The sequence below is a fragment of the Numenius arquata genome, chromosome W (assembly GCF_964106895.1).
Source record: "Numenius arquata chromosome W, bNumArq3.hap1.1, whole genome shotgun sequence".
NCBI lineage: Eukaryota > Metazoa > Chordata > Aves > Charadriiformes > Scolopacidae > Numenius > Numenius arquata.
The window spans coordinates 9544424-9567752 of NC_133615.1; the positions used below are offsets into that span (position 1 = coordinate 9544424).

Below are 23329 nucleotides of genomic sequence, written 5' to 3' on the forward strand. Positions count from 1 at the left end.
CTCCAGAGGTTCTTTCCAACCTATATGATTTTATCTCAGAATGACAGGAGGATGAGCTCACAGGTAAGAAACATGAACATCCACTTAGCATATTTATCAGGGGCCTGTCAGAGCATATGCAACTTATAAATCCTTTTTCTCTCATGACTCTTAATTGTTCTATCAAACACAGTGGCTCTAATTGGTAGAAATTTGAAATGCAATAAAAATTTCAGTAATGAAATTTTCCTGGTAGAATGTCAGACGTTTTCAGATCTATGTTTCAAGCTCAAATAAATGTTACGTAGAAGGCTATTGTGAATACAACATTTGGAGGGGAACAGAAGGTCAAAATAGCAACAATCTTCATAACAGTCTAAATTTTTAGGTCTTTAATTAGAAGTCTTTTTTTAAATGCAGATAAAGAACTCTTCATTCATTCAATGTAAATGCAACCTCACAACTCGCATGTAACAAGTTGATTTTTGTTATGGTTTTAACCCAGCAGGTTTTAGTATCAAATTTCCCCCCCAACCTGCCTTCAATTTTAATTTTTGGTTATGTTTTTGTGGGTTTGGGGGGAAGGGCAAAAAGGGAAGGAGGCTCAAAATCACAAATGAGGGCAGGGGTGTGGGTAGAGTGAGATGCCTGGAAATTAAAATAGTGGTCTTTCAAATCAGCGTTGAATTTTACATTCTGAGATGCACAAACTGGTTAAGACACATATAGAAGCCCCCAAAAAATACTTCACACAACTCAAGAGTCCTGAAAAGTTCACTAAAATTCTGCTAAATTTATGAATGTCACACAGTCCTTTAGGAGTTTCAGTGAAACAATTCAGCGAGCAAAGTTTCTTCTCAGTGCATGAGTGGCCCAATCTGACCCTCAGGGTAGGACTGGCTTTCATTAATGCCTTGAAACCAAATACTGTGGAACCAAGCTGTATGTCTTATATAAACTTTGGGTGGCTACATACAGAATTAAAGCTGTAGGACTGAGGATTAAGACTGAGAATGCAGAAATTGGGATTCCTCAGTGGCCAGTATTTCTTCTTTGCAGAGTTAAAAACACAAACCACAACAACAACAGACACTTAATAAGTCCTCTTATCTGGGATGCATTTCAAAAAACAATATTATATAGAGCTCAAAATAAAAGTATAAAACCCCTTTCTACCACAAACCTTTTCTGGCAGTTGAGACTCAACCTCTTTTTTCAGTCTCCTTAGCAAAAAGGGCCGGAGCACTTTGTGGAGACGACGGATGATCAGGATAGTCTCTTCCTCATTTAAGTCCACCTACAAAAGTTTAAAAAGGTCACAACAAGGCAACTAAGTGTGTTATGTAATGTCTTTGTGATTAGATTATTTCTCATCGTAAATGTTTGCAGTAATTACTTGTTGTGTTACGACCAAATTGACTCAGAGTCCAGAAAGAGACACTTTAATGAAGACTTTTAAAGCTGTAATAAAGGTGGCTTTTAAGTATGCTAATTCTCTGAGCACAAAGGAGAGTTCAAAGACTATTCCTATAACATGGCTTCCTTTTTGTTTCCATCCTAATAGTTTGTTTCTAACGAACATTAAGCAAACTGTTGCAGTACCCTTTCTCCAGTCATGGCAAATGGAGCATTGAACCACTGTTCAAAGGTGCTACAGCTCTTGAAAATGGTAGGGAGAAGGAAGTTGAGAAGAGCCCATAGTTCAGGCAATTTGTTCTGAAGTGGAGTCCCGGTCAACAGTATCCTCCGAGGTGCCACATAGTGAGTGTTCAAGACCTGAGTCAGCTTGCAGTGATGGTTCTTCATTCGATGACCTTCATCTACTATCATGTATTTCCATCGAATCTGCAAGAAGAAGAAAAGCTGGTAAAGAAAAAGCAGGTCAGATATCATCAGAATTAGAACTTACCTCCCAGTAGGTTTAAAACAGGAACGTTTCAAAACTGAAACATCAGTCGTTCCTGTTGAATGATTGGAAACCCAAATCTGATGTTATCCAAGCATTAGTGGCCTCCCAAGCAACAAGAGGAGAAACAAATACTAGGTAGTATTTGTATTTGCATCTGTAAATAAGCTTACATCAGCAAACAGCTGAATCCCCTCATTTCCTGGAAGGAGTTCAGGAGACTGACACCATAAGGTCAGAATTTGTCTTACTGGGGAAGAAAAAGAACTCGAGAAATCCAAATGAAACTGTCATAAAGAAGAAACTAGACAGGATGCAAAGGCATTTTCTGACAAAATAACTGTATTCTCTCAAAGCATAGTAACCCTGAACTTTGCTTTGATTCAGTTAATCCTTTTCTTCTAACCCCAAAATGAAGTAACATAATTAAGGCCATCTCAGTCACTGCATCTTCTGAAATAAAACTTTAATGCAGTCACAGTAGATGTTGAAAGAAAACTGCCATGGTTTTTATTACTTTCTGTGCTAAGACATGGATAGCTAACCTATACCTCATATGATAAGTTTGATGGGATGCTGCTTGAACCTCAGCACATCAGTGATTCAGGCAGTTCTTTAGTTTGTTTTTTTTCAGATATTTCATGTCAGCAGTTTAGGTTTTTTTTTGTTGTTTTTGCTTTTTAAAAAGCAAATACTGCCTCACAACCTATTTTGTTACAGATGCGAAGCTTTTGGTGCCTCTTGCTGCTTTATATTCTTGCTGAGGCCCTCAGTTATCAGAAAGAAGTGGGCCAGATAACCAGTAGACAAACACGTGTCACATAACCAAAAATATAACAACCCCCCCAACAGATGTTGGGCATATATCCAAATCTTTGGCCATGTGATGAGAGGCTTCATGTAAGTCAGATCACATGCCAAGAATAGAATAGTTCAGTTGGAAGGGGCCTACAACAATCATCTAGTCCAACTCCTGACCACTTCAGGGCTGACCAAGTTAAAGCATGTTATTAAGGGCATTGTCCAAATGCCTCTTAAACACTGACAAACGTGAGGCATCAACCACCTCTCTAGGAAACCTGTTACAGTGACTGACCACCCTCTCGGTAAAGAAATACTTCCAAATGTCCAGTATGAACCTCCCCTGATGCAGCTTTGAACCATTCCCACACATCCTGTCACTGAATACCAGGGAGAAGAGATCAGCACCTCCCTCTCTACTTCCCCTCCTCAGGAAGCTGTAGAGGGCAATGAGATCATCCCTCAGCTTCCTTCTCTCCAAACTAGACAAGCCCAAAGTCCTTAGCTGCTCCTCATAGGACATGCCTTCCAGTCCTTTCACCAGCTTTGTTGCCCTCCTCTGGATGCATTTGAGTACCTTAACATCATTTTTAAATTGTGGGGCCCAGAACTGCACATAGTATTCAAGGTGAGGCCACACCAACACTGAATACAGAGGGATAATCGTCTCTTTTGACTGGCTGGTTATGCTGTGTTTGATGCACTCCAGAATGTGGTTTGCCCTCTTGGCTGCCAGGGCACACTGCTGACCCATACTGTCAACCAGCACTCCCAGATCCCTAAATTCCTATGCCAAGGGCATGCCAGTCATAAACCAGAGGATACCTCTGTTTGTAGTTATGTGCAACATTTGAGTCATATGGTAAACAGCAACATAACAAGACTATGATGTACTGATCACATGACCAGTAAGGTCTCAGTTTGTAGTCCTCAAGTACTTTCATCAGATGCTACATAGCCCCATTGCATAGAAAGGGTTGGTCCCACACTGCTGTTCCCTGCTCTTATCTTTTAATAATGGTGGGCAAAACCTAGAGGGACAGAAAAACTGCGCAGAGTAAAACTGTTTTCAACCATTTGGAATTATGCTAAGATCATGTACTGTCTATGTTTCAGAGAGGAAAAATGAGACATCTAAATATATAATAGGATAAAAGGAAGACAATAGGATCACAAGGTTTCACAGTATGGCAAAACATACCTACCTGGTCAGGTCTGTGTGTATTTTATAAAATACTCTTACATTACCATACAGTTTTCAAAACAGTTCATTACATCTGAGGCACCAATATCCACATATCAGTTTGTGAGCTTTTAAAAATTGAGTAATAAAGCATCTGGATATCAAATTCATTATATAGGTGGTCACTTGGGAAAAACACACCACACAGCTGGAGAGGTTGCAATATCAGCGAGCTTCAGCTCAGAAACAGAACTAGAAAAGTAGAGTCAGGATAGCAGATGAGGATAAATGCTGTCAGGCAGTAAAAAGAAAAATCACACTTTTGTAAAGACAGGTAAGTCTACAGTACTGACAAAATTCCAGAGCAATAGTATTATTCTCTGAATTATATCCAGAAAAATCCTGCTGTTTCCAAGGAAGGAGAGATCCAGTTGTCAACAGGGGAGTGAAAAAGTAGATGAAATGGTTAATTTTTAGCAAGACAAACCAGCAATTTAGAACTATAAATCAAAAACACGTGTTTTGTCCTAGGCACCAAATAAGATGATGTCTTTAAGGGTTAGCTGTTAAGAGATGACAGATATTCCTTACCTTAGCAAGAATATGTTTGTCCTTTATTATGTATTCGTAAGTAGTTAAAAGAACATTAAATTTTCCACTTCGAAGCTGAGGAACAAGTGAGCGACGCATGCCAGGTGTCCCCTAAAAGAGAGACAAAGGATGAAGAAAACAGATATACCTATATTTCTATGCAGTACAGTCATGAATTAGCAGAGAAAGAGACAATATGTGACCTTGTAATCCTGCAAAATCATACCAAATGTATTGATATATTCCATACTCCTTCAAGAGTGGTTTCCCTAACCAGCTGCTGGACTATAAAGCTCTGTTTATATGGGAATGGAAGCATGCAGCCGGCAGTCTAGTCTACTTACTAATTGCTTGACTTTATAGGAACTGCAGTCAAACAACAAAATATTCAGCTCTATACAAAATGTGCAGTATTTATCATTTGTATTGCTCTCAGCAAATCCTTGCAATGTGGTATTTAACAATTTTATTCTGCATTTCACTCACATTCAAAAGCAATTACAGTTAATTACAGCAATCTTGGGATGATTAACTCATGCTTTATTCTTTCAGTTTTATGTTCATATAAAAAAATTAATCAAACCTTGTAAGATATTTTCACCACAGAAGGAGCCCATTTGTCAAATTCGTATGCCCAGTTGGATAAAGTTCTAAATAAAAGATCAATAGGTAAAAATAATATATTTCATTATTTGATAAAAAAAATAATTTAAACTTCATAATTATGCCATCTGTTTCCCGCTGAACGCTGGATTCTCAACATACTTCTTACACCCCCTATAATAAACAGTATATTTAAAAAGAAGCACATAATATATTGAATCAGGATATATGTATCTTTATTTGAGAGGGGAGGAAATAGAAATAAAGTGGGGAAAATGTCTCTTTCCCTTATATTCAGGGGTCCCTTTCAGGCCAATTCAGCAAAGTATTTGAAGTACACCTTTGTATTTTGACACATATTAAGGGGATGATATACCTACACAGAAGGACGTATGTGTCATTGTAAGCTGATAGCCTCTCATAAATCGAGCCTGCAACTTTTCAGATATAGACATATGAAGTCTACTGTAAAATACATCTGTATTCAGCTGTAATGATATACTATTGCCACTAGGCAAATTCAGTTTTGCACTATGTAGTTTCAGCTTTATGATCACAATAAATAGTCTTTAAAATGGGTAAAAGTATGTTTGCCAGTATGATATGGGAACAGAAGATAACCTTTTTGTTTGTGAAGTCATTGGACATGCCAAGGCAACACCAACCTGGTCTAATGTGCATCTTATGAGGGGAGAAGGAAGAAAGAGTTTTAAAATAACTAAAGTCACTCAAGTTTCAGCTTCTTTCTTCAAGAAACTTTGAAAGGTTCCTAGAATAGGAAAAACTACAGGCACGTAATATTAAAAAAAAAGTATCATTCCTCTCTTGTGGCTTATGTGAGGAGTAAGTAACAGTGAAGTAGGACATACTATATAGCATGTCAGCAGAGTGAACAGCAAAATTAATGAAACAAAGTGCTTTTTTCAGCCATCTGGTCACTTTTCCAATGCTAGACAATCAGTTAGGAAGAAATAATCACAGGCTAAATTCAGAGTATATGCTCAGTGCAATTCCAAGATGTGCCTCATCTTGTCATTATGTGAGAAAAAAGTACTTGTTGCTAAGAAACCAAACTACAATACACAGAATAATAGCAGAATGAGTTTACTTACGAAAGGGGAACAATGATGAGATAGGGGCCGTTGAGTCTTTTGTGTTCCATCAGATAAGTGATGAGTGCAATAGTCTGTATGGTTTTTCCTAGTCCCATTTCATCAGCTAAAATTCCATTCAAATTGTTATTATAGAGTGAAACCATCCATTCCAGGCCCTGGAGCTGAAATGAATAATCATTTCAATTATTTGAAATCCACAGAGGTAGGTAGTACTAATATTAAAGTAGTGAGGTTCTTACTTCTCTTAGTACTTAGATGCTGGTTTTCCTTCCACAGTACTATGTGCATGCAGTTCCAAATATGTCTTGGAAAAGGTAATATGACTTACATCTATATGAAAGTCATCACTGCTATTTAGCTATTTGTACTGTAGACAGACTAACACTACCATCCATACTTCAGGTTTCTTAACACCACTAAAAGATTCTATTTGTTAATTTAGACACTGACAGTTTAAATTTGACAAATTTAAAATCTTTGGAGTAAAATTTCATGTCAGATCTCTGCCTCAACCAAAACTTTCTCAAAACCAAACCTATCAAGTCTCATGCACTGGCCGTAAGACTCACATTTGGTTCCACTTCACACCCCGACTGCAACACTAGCATCTTGAAACCCTTGTAGTACACACCCATTTAGTGTTTGCTGTCCACAACTCAATGTGTCAGAAGAGGTCCACTGACCAACTATGCCTGGCATGTAGAATCCCAGAGCTGGGAAGAAGCCACAACAGTGTAGTAAGCAGTATCTACCTAGCTGGGCTAGCAAGAAGGCACACTCACTCTATTGCATCCTAGCACAGTGATGAATTTCTTGTCACACAGCCTTCTATGTGTGTACATATCACATTATCCCATACAAGTATAATCTAGACACATTCCCACTTCCATGATCCAGATGTTTGATGAGTCTCATGCATGGGGAGGGAAGTAAATTAACAGGTCTGAGAAAGTTCAGCTAAGAAATATGAGGAAAGCATTGTATGTCAAAAGTAATCCGCTATATCCATGAAAATTTATACAAAATAATACAGCCAATATATCAGCTTCATACATATGTTGATTGATTTATATTTAGGTACTAAATTCTCTGAAGACTGTCTTTACTGAACTCAGGGCAACAACAGTCAAGCAGAACTTTTTCTGCAGTTGTCTCCCACTTACAAGTGGCTGCAGACTGATAATAGAGAAACTCTTTCCTGTGTCAATCACCACTTCACTGACATGTACTGATGTGCAGAAGGAAAAGGCAGACTAACTAAAGCCAAGAATGAAGTATATGTGAAAAAGGAAAAAAAAAGAGAAGGAAAGTCAGGCAGAAAAAATGGATCAGATCTAGAGGAAACTGAAGGGCATAAAAGTCAAAGTGATAGGACAAGAACTAAAACCAGGCCTCAACATGCCTGCTGTAAAGCTCTCTGGAAAAGCGTGCACCTTATCTGCAACAGTAACAATTTGTATATGTAAAACAAATATTGTATAGAACAATTTTATCAATTCAATCACTAGAGACCCACGCTGAGGTGCCAAAAGCTCAAATTGTTAATTTTTTAAATACTAAATCAAGAAAAAGATTATTTAAAAAATAATAAATGAAAATAATGAGCAAAATTCCAAATACTGGGTTGATGAGGAGAGTGTGGTGGGTTGACCCTGGCTGGATGCCAGGTGCCCACCAAAGCTGCTCTATCACTCCCCCTCCTCAGCTGGACAGGGAAGAGAAAATATAATGAAAGGCTCGTGGGTCGAGATAAGGACAGGAAGAGATCATTCACCAAGTACCATCATGGGCAAAACAGACTTGTCTTGGGGAAATTAGTTTAATTTATTACCAATCAAATCAGAGTAGGGTAATGAGAAATAAAACCAAACCTTAAATACACCTTCCCCCCACCTCTCCTTTCTTCCCTGGCTTAAGTTTACTCCCAGCGGCGCAGGGGGGTGGGGAATGGGGGTTGCAGTCAGTTCATCACATGTTGTTTCTGCGAGAGACAGTTCTCCACAAACTTTTCCAAAATGAATACTTCCCACGGGCTGCAGTTCTTCATGAACTGCTCCAGCGTGGGTCCCTTCCACGGGGTGCAGTCCTTCAGGAACAGACTGCTCCAGAGTGGGTCCCCCACAGAGTCACAAGTCCTGCCAGCAAACCTGCTCCAGCGTGGGCTCCTCTCTCCACTGGTCCATAGGTCCTGCTAGGAGCCTGCTCCAGCGTGGGCTTCCCACAGAGTCACAGCCTCCTTCGGACACATTCACCTGTTCCTGAGTGGGGTCCTCCACGGGCTGCAGGTGGATATCCACTCCACCATTAACCTCCATGGGCTGCAGGGGGACAGCCTGCCTTACCATGGTCTTCACCACGGGCTGCAGAGGAATCTCTGCTCCGGTGCCTGGAGCACTTCCTCCCCCTCCTTCACTGACCTAGGTGTCTGCAGAGCTGTTTCTCTCGCATATTCTCACTCCTCTCTGTGGCTGCAATTGTGCAGGTTTTTTTCTCCCTTTTTAAATATGTTATCACAGAGGTGCTACCACTGTCGCTCATTTGTTCAGCCTTGGCCAGCAGCGGGTCCATCTTGGAGCCAACTGGCATTGGCTCTATCGGACACAGGGGAAGCTTCTAGCAGCTTCTCACAGAGGCCACGCCTGTAGCCCCCCTGCTACCAAAACCTTGCCACGCAAACCCAATACAGAGAGCAAAACCAAAACACTATTGGTCTGCAATGAAAAGAGATGTTTACAGGTATATATAGAAAGCCGATATTATTCAAGCGGTATGTAAGAAATTTGATCTGGCATAGAAGACTACATGCATGATCATCAATTTCTAACCTAATAGATATCTTGTGCTTCTGCCCATTTTTTCAAACAATTTGTCATTTTAAGTACTGTAATTAAATATCTAGGATAAGGCAAGTCTTAAACGTTTTAACAATGAAAAGTATATTATATTGGAGCCTGGCCATTATTACGTAACTGTCAGCTGTAGACAGGGTATTATTTTGAATAAAAGGGTTTGGAACTACTTAAGCTAACTCCAACTATATTTCTTACCTGATAAAGTTTTAGTCTACCATTAATAAGAAGAGAAGACTGCTTCTCCACCCTCTCTATGATTGCATGAGCAACAGTGTAGTAGGACTGAGACCCTCTAGCACTATATTGCATACTGTATTCATCATCCACATCTTGTTTGGCTGTCCTGGAAAGCAGACAAAGAATAAAGGTAAATTCCCACAAATACATATATTTTTCAATATAGTTCACTTATTTATACAAGTGGTAAAGAGGAAGTAGAAATCCTCAACTATGGGAAGTTCACCCTTAGAAGAATGCATGTTACTTTTAAGTATTGCACAAGTACTACCGAGCGGTCATATCCCTTCTCCTGCAGGTCCATGTCACAGGCACTACAACAAGCAGCCACTCATGGTAATCTAAAGCAAGCTAATTTTGAGAGCCCTGATAAGAAGGAGGCAGAGGAGGAGAGGAGAGAAAAAGAAAAAAAGAAAAAAAAAGGCAGAATCCAAAGCTCACTCAATGATTTGTTTAGCATCTTTCTCAGAAACTTCCTCACTATTAGGATCCAGAAGTATCTTCTCATCTGCTTCTAACCTACTTGATTCTTCTTCATCATCCTAGAGAAGATGGAAAAAGAACAGGAAAATGTTGTACTCCTCAATGCTACTTAGTCGCAACTTTAGCTAACACTCACATATTTATTAATAGTTTTCATCGTACAATGCTTTATACTGACAAGAACCTGAACCAAAAATTTCAACTGAGAGCTATCTTGATACACTGCAACAAAACAAAAAAAATTACATAGATTAGCTAATAGAAAGTCACAATACTTTAAGAAAAAATATTTTCCTCTTCAATGTTCTCATTTATAAAAATCTTACTCTACCTGTCCTGCTCATAGAGCAGACTGATATTATGCATATTTTTGTATCATATTCAAGATGCACAATACTGTAAAGCAGTTTAAAAAACTGGCAAGAGCTCCTACTTTCATGCTGTTTGAAGCTTCTGGTTTATTATTTTTTTAAAACAGATTATATTTTTTAATCTTTATTTATAGTTTCCCTTCTAGCTACAGTTGCAATGGATGACAAATGGGTAATTTTTTCTGATTTTACTGGGGGCTTTCTAACAATGCTTGAACCATTTGAAGAAAAAAGGCATCGTGGTACATTTTAAATTCTTAACAATTAAACAGAGCAAAATATTGTTCTATAATATTGCATCTATCAAGATGATATAAGCAGACAAATGAATGTACCTAACTGTCTTATTACATGAGCCCTATTTCATCCCTACTTAAGAATTACCAAGGAAAAAAAGCCACAAAATGACCTTGAAAGCTTCCAAATGCTGATGTGGAGCTGTAAAAATGAAGGTGTATTCTAGCAAATGATCTTAATAAACCTTTGCCATTTACTGACTCAAAACACCCAAGTCATAATCACACCACAATCAATAAAATTTGTCTTTTCTCATCCTCTCAATAGGCAATACTTCAATGTTAAGACTAGGAAAGCATTGCTTTCTCTAGAAAAGTATTATATAACAGATACATGACACATCTAGAACATAAAAGCTGTTAACTTCATTCAGCACAAAGCCACCATATGTCCTTTACAGAGGTGTATTTTAAAATAGGAACCTGCTTGCCTGTTCTGACATAATTATTTCATTATTTTTACTCTGATGATATGAGAGTAAAACAAATTCTCTTTTCCGCTCATTCAGATTATCAGGTAGGCATTTACAGCACATATAAAAGACATGCTATGCAATGAGCATCACAGCAAAAAGGATGTATTTTGCTGTTTGTATTGTTGAAAACAGTTAGACACTTGCTTTTCTTCAAGCCTATGAGAAAAGGAACATACAGGAAAATAATGTGGGTTTTGCTCTACTGCACTACTAAAAATGAAATTTGAAGAAAATTATACCTACCTCCTCCTCATATTCAGAGCCACTTTCATCTTCACTGTCTGACCTGGGAGCAACTTCATAGCTGTACAGAGAAGACAAAAGAATACAAATTAGAAATACAAAGGGAGGAATGGAATAGATTCAATACATTTCCTACTCAACTTACAAGTAATAAATTAAAAGGAAAATGGAATAGATAAAAGAGACAGTTTCATCAAAAATAACAATACAGTTGACACCCCTCTAGTAATAAAAATACCCCATTGGTTTGCTAGCTACTTACCCAGGGTTCATTTCCAACCAAGCATCTAGCTGACTTGCTTTTGGTGCTCCTGGTCCAAAAAGAACTTTGCCTGTTTCAGTGTGAGTCACTTTGACTGGAAGGTCACTCATCTGACTGCTCTCATCTATGGGCTAAAAATTCAGATGAAATTTTGTAAGATAACTGGTCTTCTGTGTTTGCCACAGTTAATGAAGAGAACTAACACAACTGCAAAGTTATGATTCTGAATAAGTTAATGTGTTGCTGAAACCTGTTTCCCATACTGTTACCAAGTCAACACTAAGTCACAGTATTTCTGTGTGTAACATATCTCTACATTTAATATCCACACATGTATCACAGTATAACAAGTAAATGAATGAGAACAGTGTGGAAAAGAAGTAACTTGATCTCTCTGAAAGAGGAGAGAAAGTATATTATGCTTACAGTCCTTTCACTCTTGCTGCTTATACTGATGGAGATCTGTAAGGAGAAAAAACATTGACCTTTCAGCCATTTTCTTTCTTTATGGATGAAGAAATGGAGCTATAAGATTTTAATTAATTTCTAAAGTAAAGAAGGCCAAGTTAAAGATTCACTGTCCTGACTCTTTCACTTACTCTGGTGCTCTAACAAAAGAAAGAACAAAATTATGTCTCTGATACTTCTTTGGCCTGCTCAAACCACAGATTTTCTACTTTACAAACTATTTTGGCTAAATATATTCTTTTTAATAATAATTTGCACAATAATGAATGCTTTACCAAGATATATAAACACAAAACTGGAAAAAAATTTGAACAGCTATAAAGATGACTTACAGTGAGTATAAAACTTACTCCCTCTTCTATAAATGATTATACTACATCAGTATATGTACATTTTCCTGGTGCGATTGTATACACATTAAAAGGATGTGGCTGTACTTTAACTACAATATCAGTATATATTTTACCCTATGCCAGAAAGGGAATTGATGTGCAATGTCAACAGTGTATTTTCTAGTAATGAGATGATATAATCTGTTGTGTTTACAGGTGCATCTTGAAAAATAAGTACTGTACTGTACACAGACTTTTATCTCAAGAAAAACATTTAAGTGTCTGCCAAAGCTGAAAAGGATTTTTCAGCATACTCGGTGATAGATTCAATGAACCTTTGTTGTAGACTTAAACTCTTTAAAAAGAAACAAGTTAGCACCAATGTTAATCCAAATTGGTTTTCTCCTGGTTATAAAAAAAGCTATGGCAATGGTATACAACTTCTCCAAATTCCTTCACTCCTATGTACTGTAACACAAAGCTCCCAGCTTGTGCCCAGGCAATCCACTGACCCACTCACAGCCATGCTGTCTGAAGCAGAAGATCAGATCTGAAGCTGCAGTGATTAAACAGTAAGGTTTGCCCAGCCATGCCTAAGGGAAAATCAGGTAGGAGCCGTGAACAATGAAGAGGAGTAAATGAGCTTGATTAGCAGTCAATATCAATGGCTTCTTGTCCCGGTTTGAGGTAAAACAGAACCAACTTTCTGTTCAGTAATTCTACTTCTTAGCTAGGCCTCTTCTAACTCTCTGAAATTAACAGCATATTGTGCAGAAAATTGTTCGTTCTCTGAGTGATAAGACCAATGTTTGTGCTCCATGCCAAGGAATGGTGTGCAGAGAGGCTCTTGCTTATACTTATTGCTATAACAACCAAGGTCAGCCAATTTTGTTATTTGCCCCGTTGGAGGGTTGGAAACGCAAAAAGCGTAGAGGGGTCCCACCTGCAGGGAGGAGCAGACAGGACAGGTGACCCAAAACTGACCAACAGGGGTATTCCATCCCATCTGTCCCATGCTCAGTATAAAAGCTGAGGGATCAAAGGGTCAGCATTTCTTTCTTCAATGGCCGACATCCAGAGAGGACTCTGTTCATCTGCCTTTGATCCTTATCCATGTGTTCCTGACTCCAGAGCTGGAACCCAGTTCCCACCCGTCTCTGAGTCCAGTCTGGGTCTTCCCCAGTGCGTGCCAGTGATGGTATCCTGGGACCTTGATATGGTTTTGTATATATTGTATCTATTTCATTATTTCCTTTTTGATTTTAATATTAATACTTCATTAAAGTAGTTTTGTTCATTCTAAATTTGTAAAATCTCCTTATCTCTTCCTCTCTTTTTTTTGGGGGGGGGCATCTGTCATTCTGATTGGCCAATCTGGCCTAAGCCACGACACTTCTGAATCAATTGGACCTTCTCCTGTGCCACTTCAGGGATAGCAACGATGGGCATGGGATAAGAATGCATGATCATGCAATTCTCCTTCAACACAAGACCGTACAGTCTCCTCCTTTGGACAACTCCCAGTATATAGGCAGAGCTAGGAAGAGCTCTGGTAGCTCTTGATGCTGCTGCTCTGGGTGGGATTTCCAAGGCAATGCCTCTCTGGAACCTTTCTTTTCTTCCCAGGAGGAGAAGCCATATACCACTCCCATGACTCAGACCAGGATTAACAGCCATCTTTTATTCTCTGACTGTACTGCCCCAAACAGAGCTTTTAAGAGATCCTTTTTGTTAACACATGTAAATCTAACAAGAGTCTATAAGAATCAATATAAGCTTTTCATACAAATATGGGGTCTGCACATAGCAACAGAGAGAGAGAGAAGCAGAAGAAGAAAGGAAAGAAAGCAAGCAGGTTCAAACCCGAAACCAGAGACCTTGACTCCACAAAACTTAAGGACAAGTATAATTCTCCTCACTTTACTCATATGAGAAAGTGAAGCTGTGTCTCTCGCGCACTCTCTCATAGCCTTTCTTTCTCTTTTCCTGATGCATTCAGACTTCTGTCTTTATTCAGTCATCCTTGCTGTAAGTTGCTTTAAATTGTAATTGGATAATCTTCCAGATTCTGGTGGGGGGCCTTTTGTCAGAGGAATTCATGGGCATATAGCCTCTATGATGAAATTGAGAGTTGCTAAATTAGGACAAACTGAACATGTGATTCTTTGTTCATAGTAGAAACTACTTTTAGGGAACAAAATAGAGTACTGAAGGAGTTAGTGGATGTTAAAGCAGGACCCCTCTCAATCACCTACTAAAGGCCTGGGGAGTCTGGGAAGGTCCCCACTGACTGGAAGGTAGTGAATGTTATTCCAATTTACAAGAAGGGCGTGAGAGAAGACCCAGGAAACTACAGACCTGTTAGTGTAACCTCAGTACCTGGAAAAATTATGGAGAAGATCATACTGGGTGCTATTGAAAGGCATTTAAAGGACAATGCAATCATCAGGCACAGTCAACATGGGGTCACAAAGGGAAAGTCCTGTTTAGCTAATTTAATATCCTTTAACGATAAGGTCACCTGCCTAGTGGATGAAGGGAAGGTGGTCGATGTAGGCTTTTGATACTGTCCCTCACAGTATCCTTCTGACAAGTTGTCCAACTGTGAAATGATCAGGTACATGGTGCACTGGGTGAAGAACTGGCTGAACGGCAGAGCTCAAAGGGTTGTAGTGAATGGGGCTACATCTGGCTGGTGACTAGTCACTAGTGGTGTTCCTCAGGGTTCAAGACCAGTTCTGGATGTGTTGAAAGCAGGTTGGGGGGTGACCTGCTGGAGAGCAGCTCTGAGAAAAAAGACCTGGGAGTCCTGGTGGACAATAGGATGACTATGAGCCGACAGTGTGCCCTTGTGGCCAAGAAGGCCAATGGCATCCTGAGGTGCATCAGGAAGAGTGTGACCAGCAGGTCGAGGAAGGTCATCCTCCCCCTCTACTCTGCCCTGGTGAGGCCCCATCTGGAGTACTGTGTCCAGTTCTGGGCTCCCCAGTTCAAGAAGGACAGGCAACTGCTGGAGAGGGTACAGCAGAGGGCTACAAAGATGATTAGGGGCCTGGAGTATCTCTCTTATGAGGAAAGGCTGAGGGACTTGGGTCTTTTTAGTCTGGAGAAGAGAAGGCTGAGGGGGGATCTGATCAATGCTTATAAATACTTAAAGGGAGGGTGTCAAGAGGATGGGGCCAGTCTTTTTTCACTGGTGCCCAGAGACAGGACAAGAGGAAATGGGCACATACTTGGATATAAGAAGTTCCACCTAAACATGAGGAGGAACTTCTTTCCTGTGAGGGTGGCAGAGCCCTGGAATAGGCTGCCCAGGGAGGTGGTGGAGTCTCTGTAGACATTCAAAACCCACCTGGACACGTTCCTGTGCAACCTGCTCTGGGTGGACCTGCTTTGGCAGGGGGGTTGGACTAGATGATCTCCAGAGGTCCCTTCCAACCCCATATCATTCTGTGATTCTGTGAAATTCGAGGGGAAAAAAATTGGCTAGCAGCCAGGCACCAGCAGTCTTTCTCAGGGCTCAATTCTAGGGCCAGTTCTGTTCAATATTTTTATCAATGATCTGGATGCAGTAGTTGAATGCACCCTTAGCAAGTTTGCTGATGATACTAAACTGGGAGGTCCTGTTGACTCTCTCAAGGGACAAAAGGCCTTGCAGAGGGATCTAGATCCTTTGGAGCACTGGGCAATGGCATGAAATTTAGCAAGAACAAATGCCGGATTCTGCACCTGGGACGGAGTAATGCCGGATAAAAGTATAGACTGGGAGAGGAGTGGCTGGAGAGCAGCCCTGCAGAAAGGGATCTGGGGGTGCTGGTTGACAGTAGGCTCAATATGAGTCAGCAGTGTGCCCTGGCAGCCAAGAGGGCAAACCACATCCTGGGGTGCATCAAACACAGCATAACCAGCCAGTCAAAAGAGGTGATTATCCCTCTGTATTTAGTATTGGTGCAGTCTCACCTTGAGTACTGTGTGCATTTCTGGGCCCCACGATTTAAAAATGATGTTAGGGTACGCAAATGCATCCAGAGGAAGGCAACAAAGCTGGTGAAGGGGCTGGAAGGCATGTCCTATGAGGAGCGGCTAAGGACTTTGGGCTTTAGTTTAGAGAAAAGGAGGCTGAGGGGTGACCTCATTGCTCTCTACAGCTTCCTGAGGAGGGGAAGTTGGATACTAGTATTCAGTGACAGGACGCATGGGAATGAGTCAATGCTGCACCAGGGGAAGTTTAGACTGGACATTAGAAAGCATTTCTTTACCAAGAGGGTGGTCAGTCACTGGAACAGGCTTCCTAGAGAGGAAGTCGATGGCCCACACCTGTCAGTGTTTAAGAGGCATTTGGACAATGCCCTTAATAAGATGCTCTAATTTTTGGTCAGCCCTGTAGTGATCAGGAGTTGGACTAGATGATCGTTGTAGGTCCCTTCCAACTGAACTATTCTATTCTATTGTAAAATACGTATGCTTGTACATTCATTTTACTGTATTTTATTTTCTTTCAAATAAGACTGAATTGATGAATATTGTGATCTCTGTGTGTCTCATGGGGACCTTAGCATGCACACTTGCTACCCTCGACCTTAGAGATTCCAAATGTGTAGGCACCTTTTAAATTTCCCCAAACTTTAAATTTCCCCAAATCAATTTCATTTTTGCACTATCATCTCTGAGTGTATACATGGCTCTTAGTCACATGCAAAAGCCATACAGAGTACTAACTGAACAAAGAGGTCAAAATCCTGGAATACACTTTAATCTTTTACCACCACTATAATTTATAACAAGTTCTGGGAAAATTAAACAAACCAACCAACCCCACAAACTAAAAAGGCTTGTAAAATTCATACCTCTCCATCAGGACCAAGACCAGATCCCATTCCTTCTGCATTTTCTTCAGCCTTCTACAACAAATAGAGACAAAACTATTATAGTCAAGCTATGAGCATAAAAAACATTTTATATGATGAAAGCATTCTAGAGCATGAACAGTTTTTCACTTAGCATTTTCATAGCCTGGGATTAATGCAAATAAAGATATTGATGGATGTAGGGGGGATATATATACAGGTACTACTGCACTCACAGCACGTAGCAGTCTTAATGGGAGATCTACAACCCTCTTAGTTGCCTTGGTAAATCTGTGCCTGGTACATGGCTAGCCTACTGGATTTCTGGTCCAGGAGAAGCTATATCTTTACTTTAGAAGCACAGGCCATTTTCTCTGTTAAAAATATATCCTTAACAAAATGTACAACTGTCTTGGAAATAGAGTCCCCTCTATCTATAAGGAATATTTATGTCAGTCATTTCAAAATTGTCCATTTATTATATATTGGCTTTTATTACCACATGTAGAGCACTGCTTTTAAGCAATGCATATATTAACATTTTAAATGGTATATATTTTTTGTGTCCAAACTATGCAAAGGTAAATTGTCAGGAATATTAGCTACAGCAGTCTGTTTATATACAAGCACATGAAACCTCTGAGACTCTTTTTCTTATAGCTGATAGTAAGATCATTCACACCATGAAAATTAGAAATGGGCTATTAAGGCCATCTTACTCATCCTCTGGGACAGGAAAGGAATTTAGGGGTCACAGAAATGACAAATTATTACTTAATTATCACTTATAATATTTTTTTCATAAATTTGCTCAGTTACCAACTAGTCTCTCTGACAGAGATAGAAATATTTAATAACAAACAAAGTGGATTTTCAAAAGGCTTAAATTAAATGGTTACAATGTAGACAATGAACAATACTACTTTTAGAATACCCATTTATACAAAATACACCTATTAAAGTTCTCTTTCTCTGGCTATTTCTAATGGCCCTACAAACCAAATATGGAACTGAGTTTAGAATCTAGAGGTCTAAGTAAGCAGTTCTATATGTTACTACTGAATATACTAGCCTTTTCTGATATACTCTAGTTTGGACTCTCATAACTTATTCCTAATTTACATGGTTGGCCCATTTTTGCCTATAGGAAGTTTATTAGTAATTCAAATGTTTACAACCCACAGGTTTCTAATCTTCTTCTTTCCATCATTGGAATAATGTTAGCATGGCAAAAATACAGCATTTCCTACAACAGACTTCAGAGAAATATGAATTCATTCAATGCTAAGAATTTGGCAATGCAGATTTCAGACACTCCAATCTCTGTAAGACAACTGGAGATCACTGCATTTACCAATGTTAAAATGGGGTTTGACGGGGAAGTGGGATAAAAATGTTAGTTTTAGCTACTTGCCTTCTTTCTTCTCCTCCTCTTTTTCTTCTCTTTGGCTGCTTGTGCCCGTTTGTGCTCCCATACCAGACTGGTCAGATTAGCTACATACTCATCTGTCTGCTGCAATAAGTAGGCTAGGCGTCTGTCTTTCTTTTGGTCAATCAACTTACGGTAGCCTTCTTCATCTTCAGCCTAGCAATATAGGATAAATATCATCCATGAGAGATGTGTTCCTAGGAAGAACCTACAATTGCAGTCTCAATGATGATGTGTTACCTTAAATATCTCCTACTCTTGCGGGGGGGGGGGGGCATTCTACAACAGGACTGAGAATGGAAAAAAATTATACAACAGCACATCAGACAAGTTACAATGCTGGGAAACTGAGGAAATTGATAAGACTCCTAAAGAGAAGATATTTCAAAAGCACAAAGTACAGTTATCCCTCACTGTCATGGAAAGATAATGGGACCCAGATGCCTAACTCTGATTTGGTCCTTTACCCAGCATAAGTAATAATCTTTATCCATCAGGTGTTACCAATAAAATTTTCTTAGGGCAGATTATGCATCATCTATCTACTCTGATGTTGTTTCATCTTCCTGTGGAGAATCTGATGCTGGACACTGTTAGAAACAGGATATCACACCAGATCAGCCACATCTCCGAGTCAGTTCAGCAATTATGGAATCACGGAATTCTCAGAGTTGGAAGGGACCTTCAAAGATCATCTAGTCCAACAGGACAGGGGGACAAAATAGGATGAAAAAGCTCATGAGGTGAGTTAAAGATAGGGAGATAGCTTGCCAATTACTGTCAAGGACAAACCAGACTTGACTTGGGGAAAATTAATTTTATTTATTTATTAAAATAGATTTCACTGAATTTCACTGAATTTTTAGAGTTGGAAGGGACCATAAAGATCATTTAGTCCAACTCCCCTGCCGAAGCAGGATTGCCCAGAGCATGTCAGAGCATGTTACTCAGGACTGCATCCAGGCAGGTCTTGAAAATCTCCAAAGAAGGGGACTCCACACCCTCCCTGGGCAGCCTGTTCCAGGGCTCTGGCACCCTCACCGTAAAGAAGTTTCTTCTCATATTTGAGTGGAACCTCCTATGTTCCAGCTTGTGCCCGTTGCCCCTCGTCCTCTCACTGGGAACCACTGAAAAGAGTCCGGCTCCCTCCTCCTTCAGCCCACCCTTTAGATACTTGTAAGCATTAATAAGGTCTCCCCTCAGCCTTCTCTTCTCCAGGCTAAGGAGTCCCAGCTCTCTCAGCCTTTCCTCATAAGGGAGATGCTCCAATCCCTTAATCATCTTTGTTGCCCTACGCTGGACTCTTTCCAGTAGTTCCCTGTCTCTCTTGAACTGGGGAGCCCAGAAGTGGATGCAGTATTCCAGTTGTGGCCTCACCAGTGTAGAGTAGAGGGGGAGAATGACCTCCCTCGACCTACTGGCCACACTATGCAGCCCAGGATCCCATTGGCCCTCTTGGCAACAAGGGCACATTGCTGGCTCATGGTTAGTTTACTATCCACCAGGACTCCCAGATCCTTCTCCTCAGTAGTGCTTTCCAGAAGATCCATCCCTAACCTATATTGGTGCCTGGGGTTCTTCTTCCCCAGGTGCAGGACCCTACACTTGCCCTTATTGAACCTCATTAGGTTCTTCTCTGCCCAGCTCTCCAGCCTGTTCAGGTCTGGCCTCCAGCTCCTCCTGTTTGTTGCCCAAACTGCATGCATTTGTGTAGATGCACTTTAGCTGGGCTAATTTTCCTGCCACTTTTATGGGGGGGCTGAGCCCCAATACCCCCCTGACCATGCTCAGACCCTTCTGTGGTTGCCAGCCTATCACTATCCCTGATGTCATCACCACAGGGGTTACCATGCCCCACCTCTACTGAGACAACAGGCCGCAAGACCTTGCTAGTGCTTTTACCCACCAGCACTGGTAATCTGCTCCCAGGCTCCTCTTTAGTAATCCTGGTTTCATTCCCCATCCCCCTTCAAACCTAGTTTAAAGCCCTTTCAATGAGCCCTGCTAATTCTTGCTCCAGTATTCTTCTTCCCCTTTGGGTAAGACTTGCCCCACCTGTTGCCAGCAGGCCTGGTGTCCTGTAGATCATCCCATGATCACAGAATCACAGAATATTTTTGGTTGGATGGGACCTTTGAGATCATCGAGTCCAATCAACAAAAAAAAAAAAACAAAAAAACCCACACCAAAAACAAAAACAAAAAAAACCCCCAAAATCCCAGAACACCAAACACCAAAACCAAAACAAAACAAACACCCACAACCACACACCACCCCACCCACAAACAGACACAAACCAACAATCTCGGCCACTAGAGCATGCCCCGAAGTGCCACAACTACACATTTCTTAAATACCTCCAGGGATGGCGACTCCACCACCTCCCTGGGCAGGCTGTTCCAGTGCCTGACCACTCTGCGATCAAAGAAACCAAAGTCCTGCTGGTTACACCAGCCTCGGAGCCAGGAGTTCATCTGCTGGCTCTTCCTGTTTATCCTCTCATCAATTCCTGCAAGTGGTGGGATGGAGGAGAACACAACTTGTGTTCCTGATCCCTTAACCAGCCGTCCTAGGGCCCTAAAGTCTCTCTTCATTGCCCTTGGACTACTGTTAGCTACCTCGTCGCCACCTACTTGAAATACTAGTAACGGATAGTAATCCGAGGGCCGGACCAGGGTAGGAAGATTTTTCTGTATATCCTTAATCCTGGCCCCAGGGAGGCAGCTGACTTCCCTGTGGGATGGATCCGGTTTGCAAATGGGGCCTTCTGTTCCCCGCAGAAGGGAGTCACCCACCACAATTACCTTCCTTTTTTTCTTTGTTGAGGAAGTCCTAAGGCGTGGGGTTGGGTGGCTGGCTCTGGGCAGCTCACTGCGTGGGTCTTCATCTCCATCCTCATTTACCTGCCCCTCAATATCCAAAGCCCCATACCTATTTTGCAAGTGCAACTGGGAAGGTGAGGGGGGCCGGGAGGGGTTTTGCTTGCCCCTCCGAGGAGGGACCTGCCTCCATTCCCCATTGTCCCTTAAGTCCCTCTCTTCTGCCTGGTGACAAGCGGAAAGGAGATCATCCACCTCCTGTAGAGCCTCTGCCCGATGCCTGTGCCTCAGTGTACGGCTCCACCAATCTATTTCACTTTCACCGTCTCTGACGCTTCTAAGTCTTTCTACCTCTTCCTTCAGTTCCACCACCTGCCTGAGCAGGCAGTTTATTTGATCACAGCGCACACAGGCGGTGTCTCTGGCTCCCTTGGGAACAAGTGCCAGGCTCAGGCATTCGCTGCAGCCAGAGACCTGCACAGCCACGTGTTTTTGCAGATGCTCGGTCTGAGTTCCCACATTCTTCCTTGTAGTGCATTTTGAACGTGTTGGGGCCATGTTCTTGTCTAGCGCCGGGAGGGGACCGGCCACTGTTGGCTGCTTCCCACACGCTCTGCGCACGTGCGCCTGCGCGCTGATACTCCTGCCCTTGCGCTAACGCACGTGCGCCCGGCACACGCTCTTCCTCTGTTGTGGCTATAGCTGCTTTTAAATTTGCCCGTCCAGTCCCTAGCCACGTCAGCCTCGCGGCTCCCTCGCGAGATTCCCGACTCGTTTTGGGCCTCTCCGCTCTCCCTTGGCTTCTCCGTCTCAATCTAGTCCAAATTTAAATTCGCAGCACCCACCGCTGTCGCTCTCTGCATGGTCTGAGGGAAGCTTGTGGTATGGTCGCTTTTTTTATTATTACCATAATTATATATTATATAATTATAATTATCATTATTACCAGGGATATATTACCATATTCCTACAGCACTGCATAAATATCTTGTTAGGGCATAGCAGGAAATATTACTTGTGTATACCAGAAAGATATAATGACATCTTTATGCATATCAGGAAATATAGACAAGCATCACAGAGCCTACTGCAGATCTTGGCCAAGATAACTCAGTGAATAAATTAATAATTGAAGAAGTATACAAGGCCTTACAAAACCAAACAAAAATAAGAAATATTTTGAAGACCATTACTTTCAATAAAAATAGCTCAGTTGTGAGATATAAACAAGCTCCTGCCTTTCTGGAGACATGCCAGAACTGCAGTAACCTGACAAGAATTTGCAAGGTAAAATCCATTTTCAGCATTCAAGACAACAGAACTACAATGCTCAAAAAGTAAGCTTCTTTGACTATTATAATTAAATATAGTATCATTATAACCTAGCCAAGTTATTTCCTCTATACGTAGTATCTTTTTCTTGGTGAAATCTTTTGAAGCATATAATGAATGTTCTTGCATGCAATATAAATGTTCAGGAACTTCCCTGGGACACAATCACCATTGCTAATCCTAGTTATCTAAGGACAATCCGTGTAAGGAATTTAACACTATTATCTAGGATGCTTTGGTTAAAAAGTATGCTATCATACTTTTAAACATAGCCTATTTTCCTAGGCTAGCCCAAGTGTCTGAGAGGAGATGAAGTCTTTAGAAATTTCTAGTATATAGAAGATTAACTTGTGGCCACACTGAATTAAAGATCTGTAAAAACTGTAAGAACATATCACAGTTGGACTAAATTTAAACAGGGGAAATAACTCCACTAACATAACATGCATAATTAGTGTCATTTTGGTTTGCTTTTCCATGAAAATTTACTTAAGCTTTTAGCAGGGAACATGGTAAGTGCTTCTGACTCCAAAACCCAGTTGAAGATGCCTACTGAGTGCTGTCTCTGATAGCAGATCTGAGTCACAGGCTTTGGGTAGGAGGTTTTAGGAGAAAGCACTGGATATTAGTGTTCTGTGACATTTATGGACATACAAATCTATCTTGTATTTATTAGCTGTGGACTTCTTTACCATATATATATT

At 40.8% G+C, this 23329-nt stretch overlaps 1 protein-coding gene across 1 annotated transcript in view; it reads right to left on the reverse strand.

Annotated features, from left to right (window-relative positions):
• The window catches only part of LOC141476648 (probable global transcription activator SNF2L2), a 217972-nt gene that overhangs the window by 121393 nt on the left and 73250 nt on the right, over window positions 1-23329 (reverse strand). The window contains exons 10-20 of the mRNA XM_074165433.1: window positions 18460-18630; window positions 17046-17099; window positions 11399-11529; window positions 11137-11197; window positions 9709-9809; window positions 9226-9373; window positions 6176-6339; window positions 5044-5110; window positions 4461-4571; window positions 1582-1824; window positions 1163-1276 (exon numbers count right to left, since the gene is read on the reverse strand). Of these exons, the coding sequence (XP_074021534.1) occupies window positions 1163-1276; window positions 1582-1824; window positions 4461-4571; window positions 5044-5110; window positions 6176-6339; window positions 9226-9373; window positions 9709-9809; window positions 11137-11197; window positions 11399-11529; window positions 17046-17099; window positions 18460-18630 (1365 nt within the window). The remainder of the gene's footprint in view (window positions 1-1162; window positions 1277-1581; window positions 1825-4460; window positions 4572-5043; window positions 5111-6175; window positions 6340-9225; window positions 9374-9708; window positions 9810-11136; window positions 11198-11398; window positions 11530-17045; window positions 17100-18459; window positions 18631-23329) is intronic.